General features: G+C 43.7%; 1 protein-coding gene across 2 annotated transcripts in view; it reads right to left on the reverse strand.

Moving 5' to 3' along the window:
• Nucleotides 1-8103: 8103 nt before the first annotated feature.
• LOC148356141 (hepatocyte growth factor-like) overlaps nucleotides 8104-22919 on the reverse strand; it is a 54037-nt gene continuing 39221 nt past the window's right edge. The window contains exons 12-18 of one of the 2 annotated variants that reach the window (XM_088347131.1): nucleotides 14961-14990; nucleotides 14753-14885; nucleotides 14607-14678; nucleotides 12974-13111; nucleotides 12798-12904; nucleotides 10086-10219; nucleotides 8104-8993 (exon numbers count right to left, since the gene is read on the reverse strand). In XM_088347131.1, the coding sequence (XP_088203257.1) occupies nucleotides 8817-8993; nucleotides 10086-10219; nucleotides 12798-12904; nucleotides 12974-13111; nucleotides 14607-14678; nucleotides 14753-14885; nucleotides 14961-14990 (791 nt within the window). In that variant the 3' untranslated portion in view covers nucleotides 8104-8816. Of the gene's footprint in view, nucleotides 8994-10085; nucleotides 10220-12797; nucleotides 12905-12973; nucleotides 13112-14606; nucleotides 14682-14752; nucleotides 14886-14960; nucleotides 14991-22919 lie in introns of both variants that reach the window. The other variant, XM_088347130.1, reaches the window with a different exon arrangement.

A 22919-nucleotide genomic window follows, 5' to 3' on the forward strand; every position in this document is an offset into this window, starting at 1 on the left:
CAACACTTAGAGAAGCGCAAGAGAAAAACAAGCTGCAGGTTGAAATAGGTCAACTTGATGTTGCCAAAGCCAGGTGCCTCCAACAAAGACACTGTACTTGTATTTTTTTCTCTCTCTCTCTCTCTCTCCCCCTCTCTCTCTCTTTCTCACTCTTTCTCTCTCTTTCTCTCTCCTTCTTTCCACCCCTTTTCTCCCACTCTGTCTTCGTCTCTTTCACTCTCTGTATCTCTTTTTTTCTCTTCCTTTTTTTGCTCTTTGTCTCTTTCTCTCTCTGTGTCTTTTAACCTCTTTTGCTCTAACTTCCTTTTTTCCTTTTCTCTTTCTCTCTTTATACCCTTTGCGCTTTCTTTTCTCTTTTCTCTCTTTTCTGTCTTTCTATTTGGATTTCTTTCTTCCTCTCCCTTTCTTTTCCCCCTCTCTCACAACCTTTTATCTTTTGTTTCTCACGCGCTCTCTCTTTTTCTTTCTTTGTCCCGCCCTCTCTCCTTTTTCCTCTCTCTTTCTCTTATTTCTTTATCTCTTTTTCTTTCTTTGTCCCGCCCTCTCTCCTTTTCCCTCCCTCTTTCTCTTATTTCTTTCTCTTTCTACTAGCCCAGCCCCCAACTGCGCCAAGGAAATGAGCTGGGAATAATGTTCCCCCGGTAAACTCGCACCACTCGGAACCATCCCACAAAGACCATGAACCGAACCATTATCTCCAAAATCGGACTATTCGGCAATAGTCAATTTTATTTTCACAATTGAATGAATCGGCTGGTTTCATATTGGCACGGTTGCACGGACAACAAACTATCAAATGAGATTTTTTAAAAAAGGATCTTTTGTGACATAAAATTAACATTTTGTGGATTTTTTGAATTGTTTGCGCACAAAAAAATATTGGCCCAAATTATTAACTGGATATACAGTATTTGCAAATAATTTGAATATAAACTGTTATAAATCAGCTGAGTTATGTAACTACAAACTGTTCTTACATTTATAGCATTTGGTGCATGGATTTAAAATCAAATGATGGACTGGCAGACAGGTGAAGAACGTGTCTAACACCATAAAGCTGTCTATTAAAGGCACAGCATGTTTAAGAGCCGAGAGTCTGTACTTCCAAAAAATGGTGTGTTCAATGAAATTTGTTCTGAATTACTTGAACAAAAAAAAGTATCAAATCAATGGCACAACCAGGGAGTGGCCAGGGGTGGTCACGGCGCCCCCTACAAATGAGGTCAGTGGTATTTTCCCAGGTGTGACTCATACCCATGCATTTTACCCCAAAATTGATCTTTTTTCATATTATGTCACGACTTACGCAAGACTGAACCCAACAAAACGCTCCACAGTTCTAAAAAAAAACAGCAATGATCTCGTCCAGTTGTCTCTTAAAGGCACAGCATGTTTAAGAGCGAGAAATATGACTCCAAAATATTGCATGTCACTGAATTTGTGTTGAAATATTTAAAAAAGACGCATCTAATCGTACATTTTTAAATATGCTTTTTTTAAGCATGATAGGGAAACACTTGTCTTTTTTCCCTGCTTTTTTTGACTCTTCTGTAGTTTTTCTCTTCTTTTGTTTCTTTTTCTGAGCTTTTTGCATCTTTTTTTCTTTTGTTCTGAAGTTTCCTTTATTCTTTTTTGAGTTACTTCCATCTCTTTTTTCTGGTTTTTGACTCTTTTTTTTCCTTTTCCCCTATTATTTCTTCTTTTTTACTTTTGGTTCTTTTTTTCTTAGCTTTTTGTTTATTTTATTTTCCTGGCTTTTTACCTTTTTTATCTTTTGTTCCGAAGTTTTTTCTTTTTATTTGATACTTTATTTTCTCTAGCTTTTTTTTCAAGCTTTTTCCTTTTTTTTTCCCATATCTTTTTTAAAGTCATTTTATTTTGTTTCTTTTTTTTACATTTGGGTCTAGTTTTCTTTTTTAGCTTTAGTCTTTCATCTTTTAAAGTCATTTTGTGAATAATGTTACATAAGACTTGTAAGTATAAGAAACAACAAAAACAACCTGAAGAGCTGATCGGATGCGGAAAGAGACGGCTCTTTTTAGTGAGCCTTGCCGAAAGAGCCGCTTCTCTTAAAAAGACAAAAACATGCGCAGCAACATGGACGTAGTCACGTTGGTCAGAAAGGTCCTGTAGCTACGTTGTCTAACTCAACAAGTGATGATTAAAGTAAACCACACTTGCTTTTATTTCGATCTCGTGTTGACAGTGACTTCAAAATACCACGCGGAGGAAAACTGCATTGTTTTTGCCTGCATACTGTTGGAATTAATGATCAAAATGTATTGTTTACCAACAATTTATGCGCGCTCGTTTCTTGTGAGAAAAATGAACAGGAAAGCCGACATTTTCACACGGGGGCGGATTTATTTTCCCTAACAGAATAACTAAGTGAATTTCATCGAAGACGGCTAAAGAAGCGACGTTGGAGTCTCTAGGAAGCCCTCTAATGAAGTCCTTTAGCTTTCTCCTATTAGCCATCTTCTCCCCGCATAATGGTGTGCCGGCTCCTCCCATGGGCAACGGGGGCTTCACCGTCTCATAGACGAGCGTCCCGATGTCTGGCTTCCTCAAAACAACACATGCCCTTTCTGTGTCAACAGCGTCTGGGTGTGCTGATTATCTTATCAGCAGTACGTCCCTTTCCTGTAAACAACCTCTTCCACCGCTTATGCCTGCCCTGACCTTTCACTGCTCATTGAATAAAGGCACAGTCAGTAAATAACGATTGCATTAAACTCAATAAATGTAACTTGTATTCAATCGTATAAAATCCTTTAGAGTCAAATGTATAAAATCATTCAATACACTGTCATTCCGTCCAAATTTGCCGGTGAATTTATTTCATAATTCGGAGCCCTGATTTTTATGCGCAGGATAGATTTTCTTGTGCGCCGAGAAGATCTGGTCAGTCCGCAATCGCTAAGAAAGACCATTTGGGATTGAGACAGAAAGCATTCACTCGGAAAAGTTTTTTTTTTTTGAAAACATAAAAAATTGGAGTTTACATGTGCGCACACTGCTGCAAAAGTCATTTGCCACGCGAGAGGCGATATTTTTCACGACGTGGCACGTTTATTTTTGGACAACTATTCAATACAGGGGAACATAAGAGAAAATCCAAAAAGTCATCGGGCCCAAAATAGCAGCTTTGATATCAAAAATACATTTCGCTAAAAAGTTACAAAAATGTGATGCTATTTACAAAGATTTACAGTGGCCTATGTACAATTTTCCTCATTTAAATAAAAGTGAGTCAAAAACATACACGTAAAAGAAAAAAACATCGAAGAAATGTGTATCGCGTACGGCTTCAGCCAGAGTCACTTGAGATTAGAATGTGAAAACGTCTTTGGTTTTGTTCTGGGGAAAGAAAGAGACTATGCGAGAGGGGGACAAACAGAAAGAAAGGAAGAAAGAAAGAGTAAGAAAGAAAGAAAGAAAGACAAATAGGCAGAGGGAAAAAGAGAGGGATGGAGAAAGAAAGAAAGACAAATAGGGAGTGGGAGAAAGAGAGAGAGGGAGAAAGAGAGGGAAGGAGAAAGAGAGAAAGAAGGAAGGGCAAATAGAGAGAGGGAGAAAGAGACAGAGAGGGAACGACAAATAGAGAGAAGGAAAAAGAAAGAAAGAAAGAAAGAAAGAAAGAAAGAAAGAAAGCAGGAAGGAAAGAAAGAATGAAAGAAAGACAAATAGGGAGAGGAAGAAAGAGAGGAAGGAGAAAGAGAGAAAGAAGGAAGGACAAATAGAGAAAGACAGAAAGACAAATAGAGAGAGAGGGAGAAAGACAAATAGAGAGAGGGAGAAAGAAAAAGAAAGAAAGACAAATAGGAAGAGGGAGAAAAAGAGAAAAAAGGAAAGACGAATGAGAGGGAGAAAGAAAGAAAGAAAGAAAAAGAGAAAGAAAGAACGAAAGAAAGAACGATCCCTGATTTAGATTATTCAAAATCCTGTTTCTTTCTCTTAGCAACCGTCACTCATACGGAGGGACAATTTGGAACCACCAATCCACCGGACATGAACGTTTTTGGTATAAGAGAGAAAAGCCAACCAGGCACAGGGAGAACATGCAAACACCACACAGGGAGGCAGGTAGCCTAAAATGAACCCAGGGCCTGCCTCTAAACTATGAGGAGCATGTGCTAACCAGTCAAAATGTAACAATTTTTTATTTATTTTTTTTAGAAAAATGTCAGCCTACCCTAAAAAAAAACGTTTAGATATAGGTAGAGCGCTCGTCTCAGGACCGTGGGGTCGCAGGTTCGATTCCCGGCTCCTTTTGGTAAGATGTCTAAGTGTGCTTGGGCAAGACACTGAACACATAATGCTCCCGAAAAGCCGGTCGGCGCCTTGCATGGCTGACGCCGCTATCGTGTGTATGTGAAGGGGTCAAGTGTGAAATACATTGTAAAGCATTTTAGAAGTTCTTCAGTGACTTGAAAAGCGCTGTATAAATGCAGTCCATTGACCATTTCAAAACACTTTTCATTTAACAGACATCATTTTCTAATTTTGGGGGTGATGGACCCATGCGGGGGAAAGGGGACTGGAGGGAAGGGTGCTCAAACAGAGGGATTTTATCCAATAACAACAGGAGGTACAAAGTGACCCAATAAATGTTCAACCAAAAACTAAATGTCCATATCAAACTTGACAAAGTCCAAACCAGAAACAAAAACAGGAACCAGGAATGGAAATTGCAAGGAACAAAGTAACAAACTAGAAGCAAACAAAAGAAATCACCTGACCAAGATTTCTGTCAAACAGTCATGCATATTAAGGGCTAGGATGATAAGGAACAGGTGTGTTGAATATGTGCCCAAATTCAAACCCATTCGGCGCCCTCTAGTGGAAGTCTTCAAAGACACAGGCCTCAGCAACCTTTTTCAAGACAAGAGCTTCTTTGTGTTACTAATTAGCGCAACAAGCACCCAGTTTCATATGCATTTTTAAAATAGCAACTTAGCTAGATAGCTTTCTCATTAGCTAAATGGGTAGCTTCACAGTTAGCTACAAAAGGAAACAAGTAAAAAAATAGAAGGGACCTAGACAGCTAGCTAAAAGAGCCATCTAAATGGCCAGATGAAAGCTAAAAATAACTAGATAGCTAGCTAGAAAGGAAGCCCAAATTTAGCTTGATCACTAACAAAAAAGGAAAACGCTAGCTAGATAGCATGCTAAATAGCTAAAAAGGAAGGAAGATACCTACTTACAAACCGAAAAAGTTAGCCGAATAGCTAGCTTGAAAGGAGGCCAACATTTAGCTTGATCACTAACAAAAAAAGGGAAAACACTAGCTAAATAGCATGCTAAATAGCTAAAAAGGTAGGAAGACCTACAATCCTAAAACGTTAGCCAAATAGCTAGCTAGTAAGGGGGCCAAAACTGATCTTGATCACTAACAAAAAAAAGGAAAACGCTAGCTAGATAGCATGCTAAATAGCTAAAAAGGTAAGAAGATACCTACCTACAAACCTATAAAGTTAGCCATATAGCTAGCTAGCAAGAAAGGAGGCCAAAGTTGAGCTTGATCACTAGCAAAAAAAAGGAAAACGCTAGCTAGATAGCATGCTAAATAGCTAAAAAGGTAGGGAGATACCTACCTACAAACCTAAAAAGTTAGCCAAATAGCTAGCTAGAAAGGAGGCCAAAATTTAGCTTGATCATTACCAGAAAAAGGAAAACGCTAGCTAGATAGCATGCTAAATAGCTAAAAAGGTAGGAAGCTACCTACCTACAAACCTAAAAAGTTAGCCATATAGCTAGCTAGCTAGAAAGGAGGCCAAAGTTGAGGTTGATCACTAACAAAAAAAGGGAAAACGCTAGCTAGATAGCATGCTAAATAGCTAAAAAGGTAAGAAGATACCTACCTACAAACCTATAAAGTTAGCCATATAGCTAGCTAGCAAGAAAGGAGGCCAAAGTTGAGCTTGATCACTAGCAAAAAAAAGGAAAACGCTAGCTAGATAGCATGCTAAATAACTAAAAAGGTAGGGAGATACCTACCTACAAACCTAAAAAGTTAGCCAAATAGCTAGCTAGAAAGGAGGCCAAAATTTAGCTTGATCATTACCAGAAAAAGGAAAACGCTAGCTAGATAGCATGCTAAATAGCTAAAAAGGTAAGAAGCTACCTACCTACAAACCTAAAAAGTTAGCCATATAGCTAGCTAGCTAGAAAGGAGGCCAAAGTTGAGCTTGATCACTAACAAAAAAAAGGGAAAACGCTAGCTAGATAGCATGCTAAATAGCTAAAAAGGTAAGAAGATACCTACCTACAAACCTATAAAGTTAGCCATATAGCTAGCTAGCAAGAATGGAGGCCAAAGTTGAGCTTGATCACTAGCAAAAAAAGGAAAACGCTAGCTAGATAGCATGCTAAATAGCTAAAAAGGTAGGGAGATACCTACCTACAAACCTAAAAAGTTAGCTAAATAGCTAGCTAGAAAGGAGGCCAAAATTTAGCTTGATCATTACCAGAAAAAGGAAAACGCTTGCTAGATAGCATGCTAAATAGTTAAAAAGGTAGGAAGATACCTACCTACAAACCTAAAAAGTTAGCCAAATAGCTAGTTAGAAAGGAGGCCAAAATTTAGCTTGATCATTACCAGAAAAAGGAAAACGCTAGCTAGATAGCATGCTAAATAGCTAAAAAGGTAGGAAGCTACCTACCTACAAACCTAAAAAGTTAGCCATATAGCTAGCTAGCTAGAAAGGAGGCCAAAGTTGAGCTTGTTTACTAACAAAAAAAAGGAAAACGCTAGCTAGATAGCATGCTAAATAGCTAAAAAGGTAAGAAGATACCTACCGACAAACCTATAAAGTTAGCCATATAGCTAGCTAGCAAGAATGGAGGCCAAAGTTGAGCTTGATCACTAACAAAAAAAAGGGAAAACGCTAGCTAGATAGCATGCTAAATAGCTAAAAAGGTAGGGAGATACCTACCTACAAACCTAAAAAGTTAGCCAAATAGCTAGCTAGAAAGGAGGCCAAAATTTAGCTTGATCATTACCAGAAAAAGGAAAACGCTAGCTAGATAGCATGCTAAATAGCTATAAAGGTAGGAAGCTACCTACCTACAAACCTAAAAAGTTAGCCATATAGCTAGCTAGCTAGAAAGGAGGCCAAAGTTGAGCTTGATCACTAACAAAAAAAGGGAAAACGCTAGCTAGATAGCATGCTAAATAGCTAAAAAGGTAAGAAGATACCTACCTACAAACCTATAAAGTTAGCCATATAGCTAGCTAGCAAGAATGGAGGCCAAAGTTGAGCTTGATCACTAGCAAAAAAAAGGAAAACGCTAGCTAGATAGCATGCTAAATAGCTAAAAGGGTAGGAAGCTACCTACCTACAAACCTAAAAAGTTAGCCATATAGCTAGCTAGCTAGAAAGGAGGCCAAAGTTGAGCTTGATCACTAACAAAAAAAAAGGAAAACGCTAGCTAGATAGCATGCTAAATAGCTAAAACGGTAAGAAGATACCTACCTACAAACCTATAAAGTTAGCCATATAGCTAGCTAGCAAGAATGGAGGCCAAAATTTAGCTTGATCATTACCAGAAAAAGGAAAACGCTAGCTAGATAGCATGCTAAATAGCTAAAAAGGTAGGTAGATACTTACCTACAAACCTAAAAAGTTAGCCAACTAGCTAGCTAGAAAAGGCACATTTTTTGCTCACTCACTTTATAAAAGCCATAAATTTGACTTGAATTTATCGTATTTCTTGTAAAATACATCAATTAAAAGATAAATGAATAATACGTTTTAAAAAATAAATCATTTGACTAGAAAATCACAATGACCAGACAGGAAACCAAAAGCCGCTACCAGAAAAGGGATGCGGAGCCCTCTCTCTTAAGTCTTTTGGTGGTCAAGTCATTTTCATTCCTACCACCAGGTTTGTTTGTGTTTCTGTTTCTGATTTCTTTGTTACTTTCCATTTCCAGTTTTTATTTCTGATTTGGGCTTCTCATGTTTTGTTTTGTTGGGACATTTTGTTGTTTTGTGAAGCTTTGTTTGTTTTTCACTTTGTAACTCTTTTGTATTTTTTGCCCCCCAGTTCCTGTTTGCCCCGCATGGGTCCTTCACCCCCAAAACGTAACCCCTTGACATTAATGTAAAATTCCTAATCCAAGACGTACCCCCCAAAAAATAAACATGCGTGAACTCGGAATCCCTTTTTACGCATCACTATTATGTGCAAGCGTGCACAATCAGTGATTGACTTCTGTAAAGAGAAGTCAAACATTGACAACTCTTTCACAACGTCTGAAAATTGGGCAAGGTAAAACGCAGAGTATTTATAGCTGTAAACTGGTCGTCTTTTGGTAACGCTATGACCTATCTTTAGAAAAATGTGTAAAATACAATTTTTAGTGTTACAGATGTGAAATTGGCTTTCTAACAAACACCGTCACCTGATACTGAGAGGATCAGATATCTGAGACCACGCCCACATAGGCATGAAAATGACTGGGACTTGAAGCCATTTTTGAGGGGAACGTTTGTAGCGGACAATAAATAGAGGCAGGACGGGGAGCGGGATCTATGAGACCCATAAACTGGCAACCTCAAAACCTAAGGCTTGGCCCCGACGCCAAAACACGGCCCGCCAGGGGCCGCAGGGGCATCGGGGGCCAGGATCCTCCGGCGCCCGACGGTCAATAGGAAAAGCAGCATCCGCCGGGCCGCCCGGCGTCCCAGTATTCAAGTAGTTTCCAGGAAAGCGTTCCCGAACCCCTTCGTCGGCGTGGAATCCGTTTTGGGGGTTATTCCCTGAAAGGATTCGTCCTCCCGAAGGAAAAATCCCGGGGTCCCGGCGGGTCAGTTGGTGTCGGGACTCGGGTAAAGCCTGAAGACTTTGTAGATCCACTGCGAGTAGAAAGCCACGTTGACGAAGAGCGCCGGGCGGGACGACGCGCACTTGGTGCGCTGGATGCTAACGCCGACCACTACGTGGCGCTCTCCCTCGCTGCACACCAGCGGCCCGCCGTTGTCTCTCTGCGAAAAAGTCAAAATAAGATGTGTCCTCGGGATTCCCAGTACAGTAGTTTGCGTGGATTCCGTCTTGATGCTAGCTAGATAGCTTGCTAAATGTTGCTTGATAAGTAGCAAAAAAGGATAGATGTTAGCTAGAGAGAATGCTAAAATATAAAAAGCTAGCTAGATGGCTTGCTAAATAGCTAAAAAGCAGGCTACTTTGCTACACGCCAAAATGTTGCGCGATAACTAGCAAAAAATGTCAAATGTTAGCTGGATGGCATGCTAGATGTAAAAAGCTAGCTAGATAGCATGCTAAAATTTAAAAAGCTAACTAGACTGGGAGCTAAATGGAGCTAAATTGCTAGAGGCCAAAATGTTGCTTGATAACTAGCAAAAAAGGTAGAATGTTAGCTAGAGAGCATGCTAAAATGTAAAAAGCTAGCTAGATAGCTTGCTAAATAGCTAAAAATGGATCAAGAACGCCAGAGGCCAAATTGTTGCTTGATAACTAGCAAAAAATGTCAAATGTTAGCTGAATAGCATGCTAGATGTAAAAAGCTGGCTAGATAGCATACTAAAATTTAAAAAGCTAACTAGACTGGTAGCTAAATGGAGTTAAATTGCTAGAGGCCAAAATGTTGCTTGATAACTAGCATAAAAGGTAGACTATTAGCTAGAGAGTATGCTAAAATGTAAAAAGCTGGCTAGATTGCTTACTAAATTCTAAAAAGCTAGCTAGATGGCTTGCTAAATACCTAAAAAGGAAGCTAGATCGATACACGCCAAAATGTTAAATGTTAGCTGGGTAGCATGATAGATGTTAAAAGCTAGCGAGAGAACATACCAAAATGTAAAAAGTTTGCTAGATGGCTTGCTAAATAGCTAAAAAGGAAGCTAGATCGCTAGACGCCAAAATGTTGCTTCTTAACTAGCAAAAATGTTCAAATGAATAGCTGGTTAGCATGTTAAAATCTAAAAAGCTAGCTATCTAGCTTGCTATAAAGGTAGGACATTAGCACACTTAAATAATAGCCAGACAGCTAGCTCAAATAACAGCACATTCTTTATAAAACCCATTGACTGGACTGTAAGTCCAAGTCTCTTACTTACTTCGCATACTCCTTGGCCTCTCTTCCCTCCGGCACATATCCGGCTTTCTCCGGCATCGCCCTTGATGCGCCAACACTTGTCGTCGTCCACCATGGGCATGGTCACCGCGTTGAGCGCCCGGGCCCTTTCCTTATCTGAGTCCCACCGATAAAAACGTTGCAGGAAGTCATTTTTCATCGGAAATACAGTCATACCTCCACACAGTATACATTACCGTGATAAAGTATTTGTCCTGATTTCGGTGTTTTGTGCATTTTACATTTTTTTCAATCGAAATGGCCCGCTGTAAAAAAAATTGGCACCTGAACCTAATAGCGAATCAAACATTTACAAGAATTTCTAATGGGTCTTTCACAACACTGAGACATTTTGGCCCATTCTTCTTTGCAAAATGGTTTCAAATCTGCCATATTAGAGGGGTTTCCAGCATCCTGGACGCTAACGTGGAGCTACCCGGCTTCAGCGCTGTTAGGACAGACAGAGACACAAAAGCCTACACGAGGCGGTGTAACCCTGGGCACAAAGATTTCCATTTGCTGCAGGGACGTCGAACTTTTGGCCTAGTGTGTGACGTCATCCACTCCGCTGTTGCTAAACTACAACACAGCACCCCGAGGCCATCCTGTTAATAAACAACAAAAGGGGACTGATGGAAGTGTGTATTTCCCTACTGGGATGAATATCTATCTATCTATCTCTCTGTATCATCCATCCATCATTTTTTAAATAGCAACTTAGCTTTTATTAGCTTAGCTGTTTTTTAACCTTTATTCCCTACAGGGATGAATAAAGTATCCATCCATCTATCTATCTATTTATCTATCTATCCATCTATCATCCACCCACCAAAAAGTTTTCATTTTCACTCATCAGTCCACAGAATGTTTCTCCAGAAGTCTTGAGGATAACCAAGATGCTGTTTGGCAAATGTGAGATGACTCTTTGTGGGAACTCTCCCATGGATGCCATTTTTGGCCAGCGTCTTTCTTTTAATGGCGTCATCAGCACAGACCTTAACCGGGCGGCATTGGCTCAGGTAGAGCGCTCGTCTTGGGATCAAGAGGTCGCAGGTTCGATTCCCGGCTCCTCCGTGTTATATGTGGGCAAGACACTGAATCCTTAATTCCCCTGATAGCAGGTAGTTGCCTTGCATGGCTGCATGGCCGCTATTGGTGTGTGAGTGTGTGAATGGGTAAGCCCATTCGCTGCCTCATTTTGTATTTCCACGTAATTAAAATATATGCAAAAAACACAGAAACCAGAAAGGCGGTAAATGATTTGTACGGTACCGTACGAGCAACTCTAGACACGAGAATTTCGATGTACGATAATTTTTTGGAATAAAAATCTTGCTCGAGGCTGCACTTGCCCAAGACACACCACAGAAAATGGCACACCTACGAAGGGATCCGTAAACCTAGAGTTAATTTAAAGTGACAGTAACTTTAATTTTAAGTGTACAGTAAATGCTTAGCGAGATCAACAGTCTCACATGCTCTGTCATTTAACCTTTCCCCCAGCTACTCTCTCACCACACATACACCTTTGTCATCCATTCATTATCTGCACCGCTTATCCTCAGTAGGGTCGCGGGGGAGCTGGAGCCCATCCTAGCTATCTTGGGGCAGTGGGCAGGGGACACCCTCAACTGCTTGCCAGTCAGTTGCAGGGCACACAGAGACAGACAACTCATTCACACTTAGGGAGATTTCGGTTAGACCAGGGGTGTCAAACTCATTTGAACTCGGGGGCCACACGATAGAACAAACATTCTGTCGGGGGCCGGACTAATAGATTAAAGAGAAAGACAGAGACAAAGATAAAGAAATAAGAGAAAGAGGGAGGGAAATGGAGAGAGAGAGAGAGGGCGGGACAAAGAAAGAAAAAGAGAGAGAGGGAGAGAGCATGAGAAACAAAAGATAAAAAGTTGTGAGAGAGGGGGAAAAAGAAGGAAGAAGAAATCCAAAGAGAAATAGAAAGACAGAAAGAGAGAAAAGAGAAAAGAAAGCGCGATAGGGGAGGAAGAGAGAAAGAGAAAAGAGAGAAAAGGAAAAAATGAAGTTGGAGCAAAATAAGTTAAAAAGACACAGAGATAGAAAGAGACAAAGAGCAACAAAAGAAGAGAAAAAGGGAGACACAGAGAGTGAAAGAGACAGAGAGTGGGAGAAAAGGTGTGGAAGAGAGAGAGACACACACAGAGAGAGAGAGAGAGAGAGAGAGAGAGAGAGAGAGAGAAATAAATACAATATACTTTGTTCGAGGCACCTGGCTTCGGCAAAATCAAGTTGACCTATTTCAACCTGCAGCTTGTTTTTCTCTTGTGCTTCTCTGAGTGTTGTCTCTCGGGTCGGATTCAATCCCTAAGCGGGCCTGATCTGGCCCGCGGGCCGCCTGTTTGACACCTGTGGGTTAGACCTATCAACCTGACATGCATGTTTTTGGGACGCGTGAGCGACTGGAGTGCCCGGAGGAAACCCACGCAAGCACGGGGAGAACATGCAAACTCCACACAGGAAGTTCGATCTCATGACTTCAGAACTGTGCCGCACACGCCGATTCGTACCGGAGGCCGGAGCAGATCGGCTCGTTTTCAACGATTTCAGATCAGGAACGTATTTACGAAGCAATTCGAGTTAGGAGCAGGATCCCGGAACGAATGATGCTCGTATCTAGAGGTACCACTGTAAATGTTTGTGTGAGAAAAAAATCTACCTTTGGTTTCGCCCCAGCCGTACATGGTGCAGTTGGTACCCTGGGGAACATGGCATTCTTTGACCGGAAGATGGATGGTGGCGGCACCCTCCGATAAGGGGGCGGGGCTGAAACGCGAACGGTTCACTCGGTCACGCTGCAGGGAAGCGAAACGGGGCGCGCGGCGTTCAACTCACTCGGCCAGCTTCAGCATGACCAGGTTCGAGCCCTCCGGTCCGCAGATGAGGCGAGAGATGGCCAGCCTGGGGTGATGCGAAGACTCGTCCAGGTGGCGCAGGCCCACCTGGACCGTGTACTCCCTCAGGTCGGGAACGCTGAGGAATGCAAAAAATAAACCGACATGTGGCTTTAAAGCGGTGTTGCTAATTCAGGATACTGCCCTGCTAGCAAGATGTTTCCTCAATTCTTTCCTAACCGCAGACTCTGCCGACACGACCGAAAACCCACAAATGTCTCACAGGACGTGACCAGAATCTTCGGTTGTGTAATGAATATTTGAAAATCAAAAGATGAACGATTGGCATACGTGTTTCCGAATGAAATGTCGGTTTTTTAAGACTTCATCCGCCAATTTGAGAACGTTATCGACAGGAACTCCAACTTGTCACAGGACACGGCTCCGTCGACTGACATCAGCAGCCATTTTATCCTCTCTCAACCTCACGCCAGTGGACTCGGAGTCTGTACATGACCCTAATATTCCGTGGCCTCTGGCGCCCCCACCACCCATCCATTTCACCCCCGTCCCAAAGTCCGCATCCCCTGCCCGACAACTCGCCACCGCAGAGGAAACACTTGAGGATCTGGGCCCGACCGACTTGTATATTTTCACCGATGGTTCCGCCCTCGACGGTACGGAGAATGGAGGAGCCGGAGTGGTCATCTTTAAAGGCAACACACTAATCCACTCCCGGCACGCGCCAACCGGGGCCTTTAGCAGTTCTTTTCAGGCCGAAAAGTCTGCCACGATCGCTGCAATCGCCCGGCTAGACCGCAATAACGACCGGTCCTCAGCTTCCATCATCACAGATTGCAAGTCCCTCCTCCAAGCTCTCTCCAACCCTAATATAACAGACCCCTCCCTCCTGTCCCTTAACTCCTCAATCGCGGCCTTCTCCCCATCCAAGAGCATCCGGCTTATTTGGGTCCCGGGTCACCGCAACCTTCCGGGTAACGACAAACTCGGCCCCCCATCTACCCACGACTCGTTTCTCTTACCTCTTCCCACCACAACCCGGAGGAAGAATCCCAGCTCTCAAAGAAAGACCTTGTCGATCTTATACGATTCCGGTCCGGTCATCGCCCCTCCCTCCGAAGACGGCGACATTTGACGGGGAAACGCGAAGACGATCGGTGCCGTCTCCGCGGCGAGGACGAAGAATCGGCCGAGCATCTCCGGCTGCGGTGCCCTGCACTCCGGTCTGCCCGATACCACCGCCGGCTGGGATTCTCCTTCGGAGAACTACGGAGCCTCCCGCAAGCGAGTCTAGCGCTACTGAGGATTATCCTTAGGCGCCTTGAGTGACTCAACAACAACAACAACATCAGCAGCCTTTAAAGGAAAGGCGCCAACGCCTCTCTCCTGTTTTCTTTACAAGCGCTTGAAGGCACTGGCAAGGAATTCAAGTCCCAGTGGCGCCAGGGTATGTAAAGACTCTGGAACAGGTGTGAGATGGGTCTTAAATTGTGTTGGATGTGGTCTTGAAAAGATATGAAAAAGTCTTAAATTTGAACAGGGAAACCCTTGGGAACCTTGTTGAGGGTCTGTAAACTGTGAAGTGAAACACAAGCCAGAACAGAAGCTTTTACCAGGATGTGAAGCACTGCTGGTCCGTCAGCACCCAATCGTCTCTGACCAAAGAACCTCCGCACATATGGTTCCTTCTGAAACAAGATGGAGAGACACGTCAGATGTTCCGTAACGTTCTGGTCGAGGACCAGCAAAAGTATCTCACTCTCTTTGGATGCTGACCACCCAGCTGCCTTCGGCCCCTTGCACCGGGTGGCCCCCGACGATGCGGGTGCTGATGTGGACGAAGCAGGAGACCTTGGAGATGTCGGGGAGCGGGCCGGGCGGGGGTCCCGTCGCTGAAAGTGGCCAGACAAGAGTCAGGTTCGTGAAAGGTGACGGCCGTCGGGCGGGAACAGGGGACGGAAACTCACCGTTTGGAGGCGAAGATGTCTTGGGATCGCCTAAACGAAGAAAACCTCTCGTTAATTTCTCGATTTGAGGTGGAAAACTTTGACCAGAGTGTCTGGCTGAAAATGTCAGGACCAGAACGGAAACAGGACCCAATTGTGTTACGTTTACCACAAGTTTTATTAAAGGAAATAGGAAGAGCTGCGCCCACGATATGATGCTGGCTAGACGCGGGAAGCAAGTCGCTCTCATACTCTGATTGTGATCAGAACACGGAAGCGGATCTTCCGTAGCGAGCGATGGCGGTGTCAAGGACGGAGAAACAGGTCGATAGCCGGGACAGGAGAGCAAAAACGTGGCCGGGGTCAGAAACATGTCGTTGGTTGGGACAGGATAGCAAAAACGTGGTCGGGGTCAGAAACAGGTCGTTGGTCAGGACGTGAGACCAGACGTGGTCAGGATCAAAACGGATCATGGCCAGAGACAGACGGGAGCAAAAACGGGACAGGCGGGAGTCAGGGTCGTAAAAGGCTAGCCTAGTATACACGGAGGTTCGCAGACGGACTGACAACAGGGGATTGACAGGACTGAGTTCAAATAGTGACAGGGAGCCAATCAGAGACCGCGACGGGTAGCACCAAATGAGCGGGCACAGCAGAGTCAGAGCAGTAATCCTGACAGAAAATCCCTCCCGGAAAATATTGGCAACCTATTGGATTATCGATTCGTTGTGTCACGTGATTCGTGAACCACTAAATACGTTAAAACAGTGCTAAGACCTGTAGTACCACTTTAGTCAGGCAGAGGGCGCTAATACCGTTTGTAGAAAAACGTGACCTTACATTATTTTACATGAACTATCATAGAAATTTTCATTTCTTTTGAAAATAAATGTGTATTTCTTTTACACGATGGTCGTGCCACTGAAAACGAGTGCTAAAAGCACAACAAAAGGAGACAAAATCCGGAGACTCAATGTCACCAAAACGCACCTTATTACTTTTGAAAAGTGCTGAAATAAGAAAAGAAAATAAGAAAAGAAAAAAAAAAATGAAGAAAATAAAAAAGAAAATAAGTCCAAAAAAAGGAAAAAACTAAATAATAAAAAGAAGAAAGAGAGAAAACTGATCTTTTACTCCATTTTCCCCTCCGTTTTTTCCCGTTTTTCTTTTTTTGCCTTCATTCTTCTTCCCTATTTTTATCCCTTTAAAATGAAACAGTCTTCCCTTCTTTTTTGTTTTTCTTTGGGTAAAAATGTGATGAAGACATCTGCTTGTTGTCTGCGTGTGCGGCATAGTTCTGAGGTCATGAGACTGAACCTTCCTTTGTGGAGTTTGCATGTTCTCCCCGTGCTTGCGTGAGTTTCCTCCAGGCACTACTGTATCCTCCCACATTCCAAAAACATGCATGTCAGGTGAATTGGCCAGTCCAAATTGTCCTTAGGTGTGAATAAGCGAGTGAGTTGTCTGTCCCCGTGTGTCCTGTGATTGGCTGGCAACCGGTTCAGGGTGTCCCCTGCCCACTGCCCCAAGATGGCTGGGATGGGCTCCGGCACCCCGTGACCCTACTGAGGATAAGCGCTGCAGATAATGGATGAATGGATGGTTACAGAGACATCTAGTGGAGAAATATTAAACACTGTCCCTTGATCGGAATGCTTTTGTGGATGAGCCCGTTTGGCCCAACCTCACCCGGACCCTAAGCTTCAGCGGCCCCAGACTCAATGGACTTTGAGACCCTTGCTTGCTTCAAGCAAAGTCAGTAGTTTCACACAAGTTCCTCTACACACGAGCTTCTTTTTTTCTGCAAATAACACCATCCATGTTTCTCCTCAAGTCCTCCATCCTGCATATTTTCTTTCCATTTTTTCAGTTTGGGATCAAACATCTCGTGACCAGCAGAGCCGGTTTCTTGGTCCGCCTTAATCTGCTTGGCCGGCAAATCGGTCCGGCTGGCATGCGTGGAATTGTGCTCACAACAAAAGCTTCTCTTTTCACAGTAAAAGCTATCATGGGAAACAATTGCTCCGCCATGCAAACTTCAGTGTGACCGTTAGGGCCGCAGCAACGAATCGATTCAATTCAATGATTGAGTACCACGGCGAGCACGGCGGCGCAGTGGCTAGCGCGTGTGCGGCACAGTTCTAAGGACTTGGGAACCTCCTGTGTGAGTTCAAATCCAGCTACCAGACTTACTGTGCGGAGTTTGCATGTTCTCCCCGTGCTTGCGTGGGTTTCCTCCGGGCACTCCGGTTTCCTCCCGCATTCCAAAAACATGCATTTCAGGTGGATTGGCCGGTCCAAATTGTCCCTAGGTGTGAATGAGCGAGCGAGTTGTCTGTCCCTGTGTGCCCTGCGATTTGCTGGCAACCGGTTCAGGGTTTCCCCTGCCCACTGCCCGAAGATAGCTGGGATGGGCTCCGCGACCCTACTGAGGATAAGTGCTGCAGCTAATGACATGAGATGAGATGAGTGCCACGGCGATTTATCCAATCGTCGATTTGTTGCATCACACGTTGAGCAGCTAAGCACGTTCAATCAATGTATCTCTTCATGAAGTTGTAGGGTTGAAGTTCCACTTTGGTCCCGCAGAGGGCGCCAAGACTGTTTTTATGCAAAAGTTAGCCTGTCACGGTTGCACAGCAGCCAATTGGCCCCTGCCGTTTGGTGCAGCTTCTGTCACGGTTGTCAGGGCGCCCAATTGGTCCCGCCCATGGACAGATTGGATTTAAACTCTGTCCTGTCAGTCCCCTTTTGTCGGTCCGTCTGCGTATCTCCGTTTTTACACAGCAAGCCCTTTTTCGCTTGTCCTGTGTTTTTGCTCCTGTTTTGCTCTCGCCACGATCTGTTTGATTCTGACCACTTCCTCGTTCCGAGCAATCTACTCCCGCAACCAACGATCCCCGGATCGAGTGTGCGCTCCTTTCTCTTCTCCCCAATAAACTGTGAGTAACGTTACGCGATTGGGTTCTGCTTCTTGCTTCCTGTCCTGGTCCTGACATAGCCTACAATTTTTTATAACGTTTTTTTTTTTTTTCATTTATGTAGCTTCTTACCATGACGAACAAAACTGGCTTGAAAGTTTCAATTTTGTAGCTTTTGACTGTTTCATTCAGATTCAGATTCAGATTCAGATCTACTTTATTGTCATTCTAGTACACGTGTATACAGAACGAAATGTCGATGCATCTGACCCCCACAGTTTCCTTGAATGTACAGATATAAATAAAGTTGTATTGTATTTTGGCTACGTATAGTATTTTACCATAGTGCCGATAGTGCAAGAAGAGTAGCTAACCAGATGTGCAAAATGGGCAGTCAGGTTAACAAGTCAGGTACACAGTAACATTAACACTGTAACAATAACGCTGTAATTACAATAGTGCAGAGAGCAATGTGCAAGGAGTGGCAAGCTATAAAAAAAAAAACTGCCAGTAGTGCAAAAAGTCAGATTAGCAGCCGTTTAGATTTAAGTTAACTATATGTTAGATTGACCATTTAACAGTCTAATGGCCAGGGGGACTAGACTATTGCGGAGCCTGGCGGTCCTGCACCGCACACTGCAGTACCTCTTCCCAGAGGCTAGCAGAGTGAACAGTCCATGATGGGGGTGAGAGGGGTCCCCGGTAATGTTTTTAGCATGGGATAGGCAGCGCTTCTGGCCAATGTCCTGAATGGAGGGAAGTGTAGTCCCGATTATTTTCTCTGCTGTCCTCGTTACCCTCCTCACACTACCCCAGTCGGTAGCGCTGCAGCCTCCACACCACACAGAGATACAGCTGGTCAGGATACTCTCTATGGTGCCCCTGTAGAATGTAATGAGGGAGGGTGGGGGCAGGTGGGCTCTCCTCATCCTCCGCAGGAAGTACAGGCGCTGCTGTGCCCTCTTAACCAGTGATGCAGTGTTCACGGACCAGGTGAGTTTGTTTGTAATGTGCACCCCTAGGAACTTGATACTGCTGACAACCTCCACAGCCTTGTTGTTGATGCAAAGTGGGGCATGGTCGGGCTGGTTTTTCCTAAAGTCGACAATGATCTCTTTAGTTTTGTCGACATTCAGGACCAGGCTGTTGTCCCTGCACCAGCCCACCAACTGCTCCACCTCCTCTCTGTAGGCCAGGTCGTTGTCATCCCTGATGAGGCCCACCACTGTTGTGTCGTCAGCATACTTCACGATGTGGTTTGTGGCGGACCTAGGGACGCAGTCGTGTGTCATCAAGGTGAACAGCAAGGGGCTTAGGACGCAGCCTTGGGGGGAGCCCGTGCTGAGGTAGATGACATCTGAACTGTTCTGACCTATCCGCACTGATTGGGGTCTGTCACAGAGGAAGTCCAGCAGCCAGTTCCGCAGGGGGGTGTTGAAACCCAGGAGTCTCATTTTGTCTACCAGATGTTGTGGGATGATGGTGTTGAATGCTGAACTGAAGTCCAGGAACAGCATCCGCACATGGGTGTTCTTCTCCTCTAGATGTGTCAGGCTCAGGTGAAGCGCAGAGGAGATGGCATCCCTGGTGGAGCGGTTTGTCCTGTAGGCAAACTGAAAGGGGTCGAATGAGGAGGGGAGACTGGAGGTGATGTGCTCTTTAACCAGTCTCTCAAAGCACTTCATTATGATAGGAGTCAGTGCAACGGGCCGGTAATCGTTGAGTGATAAGATCTGGGGTTTCTTTGGCACTGGGATGATGTTGGCAAATTTGAAGCATGATGGTACTTTGGCTTGGTCTAGCGAGGTGTTGAAAATGTCTGTTAGTACACAAGCCAGCTGATCGGCGCACTCCCTAAGTACCCGCCCCGGAATGTTGTCCGGGCCTGGAGCCTTCCTTGTGTTGACCCTTCTCAGGGTCTTCCTCACGTCAGATGAGTCCAGGTGGAGTGCTCTTTCGTCCTGATTTGGAACCGCTTTCGCTGCAGGGGTGCCGTTTTGTGCCTCGAACCTTCCAAAGAATTTGTTGAGGTCATTCAGAAAGTCCATGCTAGTGTCCTGCACTGGGGCGGTGGTTGGCTTGTATTTGGTAATGGCCTGAATGCCTTTCCACATATCCCTGGTGTTGGTTTTGTTGAGGAAACGTTCCTGGATTTTTTGACTGTACGTTCGCTTTGCTAGTCTGATAGCACGGTTCAGGTTAGCCCTCGCTGATAACAGCGCCTCCTTGTCACCAGATCTAAAGGCAAGGTTCCGTACTTTTAGTTGTTTTCGTATTTCAGCAGTCATCCAGGGCTTCTGATTGTTTCATCATGAAACAAAAGGAAGAATTTTTAAGGGAACAAAAAAAGCAGAAAAAAAAAATCAGAAAAATAAAAAAAAATAAAGGGGCAGATTCTTAAGCATATCTTTTTCATACATTTTGAAAAGTGTATTTTTTTTTGCTACACATAAAATGAAATGTATTTATTTTTGGGTTTGCAGGCGTATAGCATGTATCTGGATGTATTTTTTATCGTCTTGTATGATTGTCATGATTACTGATGGGACTCAGCTGATTGGCTCCCGATCAGTATTTGTACCCAGTCCTGTCTGTCCCCTTTTGTCAGTCCGTCTGCGAAACTCAGTGAACACTAAGCAAGCCTTTTTCAACCCTGACCCCCACCTGTTTTTGCTCCCGTCTGTCTACGGCTACGACCTGTTTTGATCCCGACCACAGCTGCTCTCCCGTCCCGACTTACGACCCGTTTTTGATTCCGACCATGTCTTCTTTCCTGTTCTGGCTTACGACTCGCTTACGACCCCGACCACGGTATTGCTCGCCTGTCCCGGCTATCGACCCGTTTTTCCGTCCCCGAAATCGCTATCGCTCGCCACGGAAGATCCACTTCCGCGTTCGGAGCACAATCCGAGTACCAGAGCGACTTGCCTTCCACGTTCTATTCCTTCCAAAAAAAACGAGTGAGAAACGCAACGCAAGTGGGTCCTGTCTCCGTTCTGCTCCTGAAAATGACAGAATATTCTGTTGTTTTGCGCTCCGTCCAAAACTTCAATATCGGAACAAAGAGGAGGAAACGACCGCCGTCCGTTTTCAAATACGTTCCTTAAATAGGAAGCTGTACGACAGAATTCATGTCAGTTTATAGCAGCCCATTGACATGAGATGGCTAACTGAATTGCTAAAAGGTAGCTTGATTTTTAGCTCGAAAGGTAGTCAGGTAAAAAACTAGATAGATAGCTAAAATAGTTTTACATCTCAATAGCCAGATAAAAAGCTAAAATCTCGATAGCTAGCTGGAAAGGGGGCTTAAATTTAGCTTGATAACTAGCAAAGGAGGTAAAATGTTCGCTAGATAACATGCAAATAAATGTAAAAAGTTAGCTAGATGGCTAGCTTGACAGCTAAAGAGATACATTCATAGTCAGCTATAAAGGTAAACAGTCAATCAAAAACGAAAAGGGAGCTAGATAGCTAGCTAAAAGGATAAAAAGCCAACTCAATAGCAGGATAGAAAACTCAAAAATAGCTAGAAAGGACGCCAAAATTTAGCTTAAAGGCTAGCAAAGGAGTTAAAATGTTAGCTAGATAACATGCAAACAAATGTAAAAAGTTAGCTAGATGGCTAGCTTGACAGCTGAAAAGATAGCTTTATAGTTAGCTATAAAGCTAAACAGTCAATCAAAAACGAAAAGGGAGCTAGATAGCTAGCTAAAAGGATACAAAAAGTCACCTCATTAGCCAGATAGAAAGCTCAAAACTAGATAATTAGCTAGAAAGGAGGCCAACATTTAGCTTAAAAACTAGCAAAGGAGTTAAAATGTTAGCTAGATAACATGCAAACAAATGTAAAAAGTTAGCTAGATGGCTAGCTTGACAGCTGAAAAGATAGCTTTATAGTTAGCTATAAAGCTAAACAGTTAATCAAAGACAAAAAGGGAGCTAGATAGCTAGAAGAATAGAATAGAATAGAATAGAATAGAATAGAACGAACAGGAACGAAGCTAGCTAAAAGGGTAAAAAGCCAACTCAATAGCCAGATAGAAAACTCAAAACTCGATAGCTAGTGATACGACATGTGTCGCCCCCAGGTGGCACTGTTTTTGTTTTTTAGATGTCAGCTAGATAGCATGCAAAAATGTCGAAAGCAAAACAAAAACACTGGCTTCTAATCTGCCTCACAACCAGTGCGCATGCGTTACCCTAGCATGCTCTTCGCGTCACCGTGACTGTTTGGAGTTTACAGACGAGGAGGAGGAGGGTCAGGGGCAACACGCAGCTGTCATTCTGCTGGAAACTAAGACGGATTGATGAAAGCAGACGTCGTTGGATCAGTTTTTCAATAAACGAATACTCTTATTATTGTCCCATTCTTTTGTTTTTATACACGATGTGCTGAATTCGCAAGTCGAGGTGCGCCACCCGGTGGACTCGACGAGGATAGCATCGCAAAACAAGATCCTACTGGCTACAATGTGATGATGGGTTTTTTTTCGGGGAAGGAAGCCACCGTGTCAAAGAAACACCTGAGACCTGCTGGCGTTTTCCTTCTTTTTGCGCATTCTTGGAATTCCCCAGCACAACGGAAGACTTGTTTTTGCCGGAAAGATGAAAGGTTTGGCACCGGGGCCCGAAAAGTCGCATTTTGGCCCCCGAGGAGAAAATACTCGCTAAAGAGTCCCGCCACTCGACCATCGCTCTCTCCTTCCTTTTTCTCACTTTCCCTTTCTCTTTTTCATGATCACTTTTTTTCCTCTCTTTCTGACTCACTTTCTTTCTCTCTTGCTCATTTCACTTGTTTTCGCTCTCCTTTTCTCTCTGTCTTTTTCTCTTCTCTCATTCTTCTGATTTTTTCTCTCTCAATCCCACTTTATGTCTCTCTTTATGTCTTGCTGTCACTCTATCTCCCCTTTTCACTCTCTCTCTTTTGCCCTTACCTTCTTTTTTCTAAGTTTCCCTCTCTCTTTCTCATGCTCACTCTGTTTTTCTCTCTTTCTGACTCTTTTTTTTCTCTCTCTGTTGCTCATTTCACTCGTTTTTGCTCTCTGTCTTTTTCTCTTCT

The sequence above is a fragment of the Urocampus carinirostris genome, chromosome 11 (genome assembly GCF_059441175.1).
Source record: "Urocampus carinirostris isolate Australia breed hairy pipefish chromosome 11, RoL_Ucar_1.0, whole genome shotgun sequence".
Taxonomy (NCBI): domain Eukaryota; kingdom Metazoa; phylum Chordata; class Actinopteri; order Syngnathiformes; family Syngnathidae; genus Urocampus; species Urocampus carinirostris.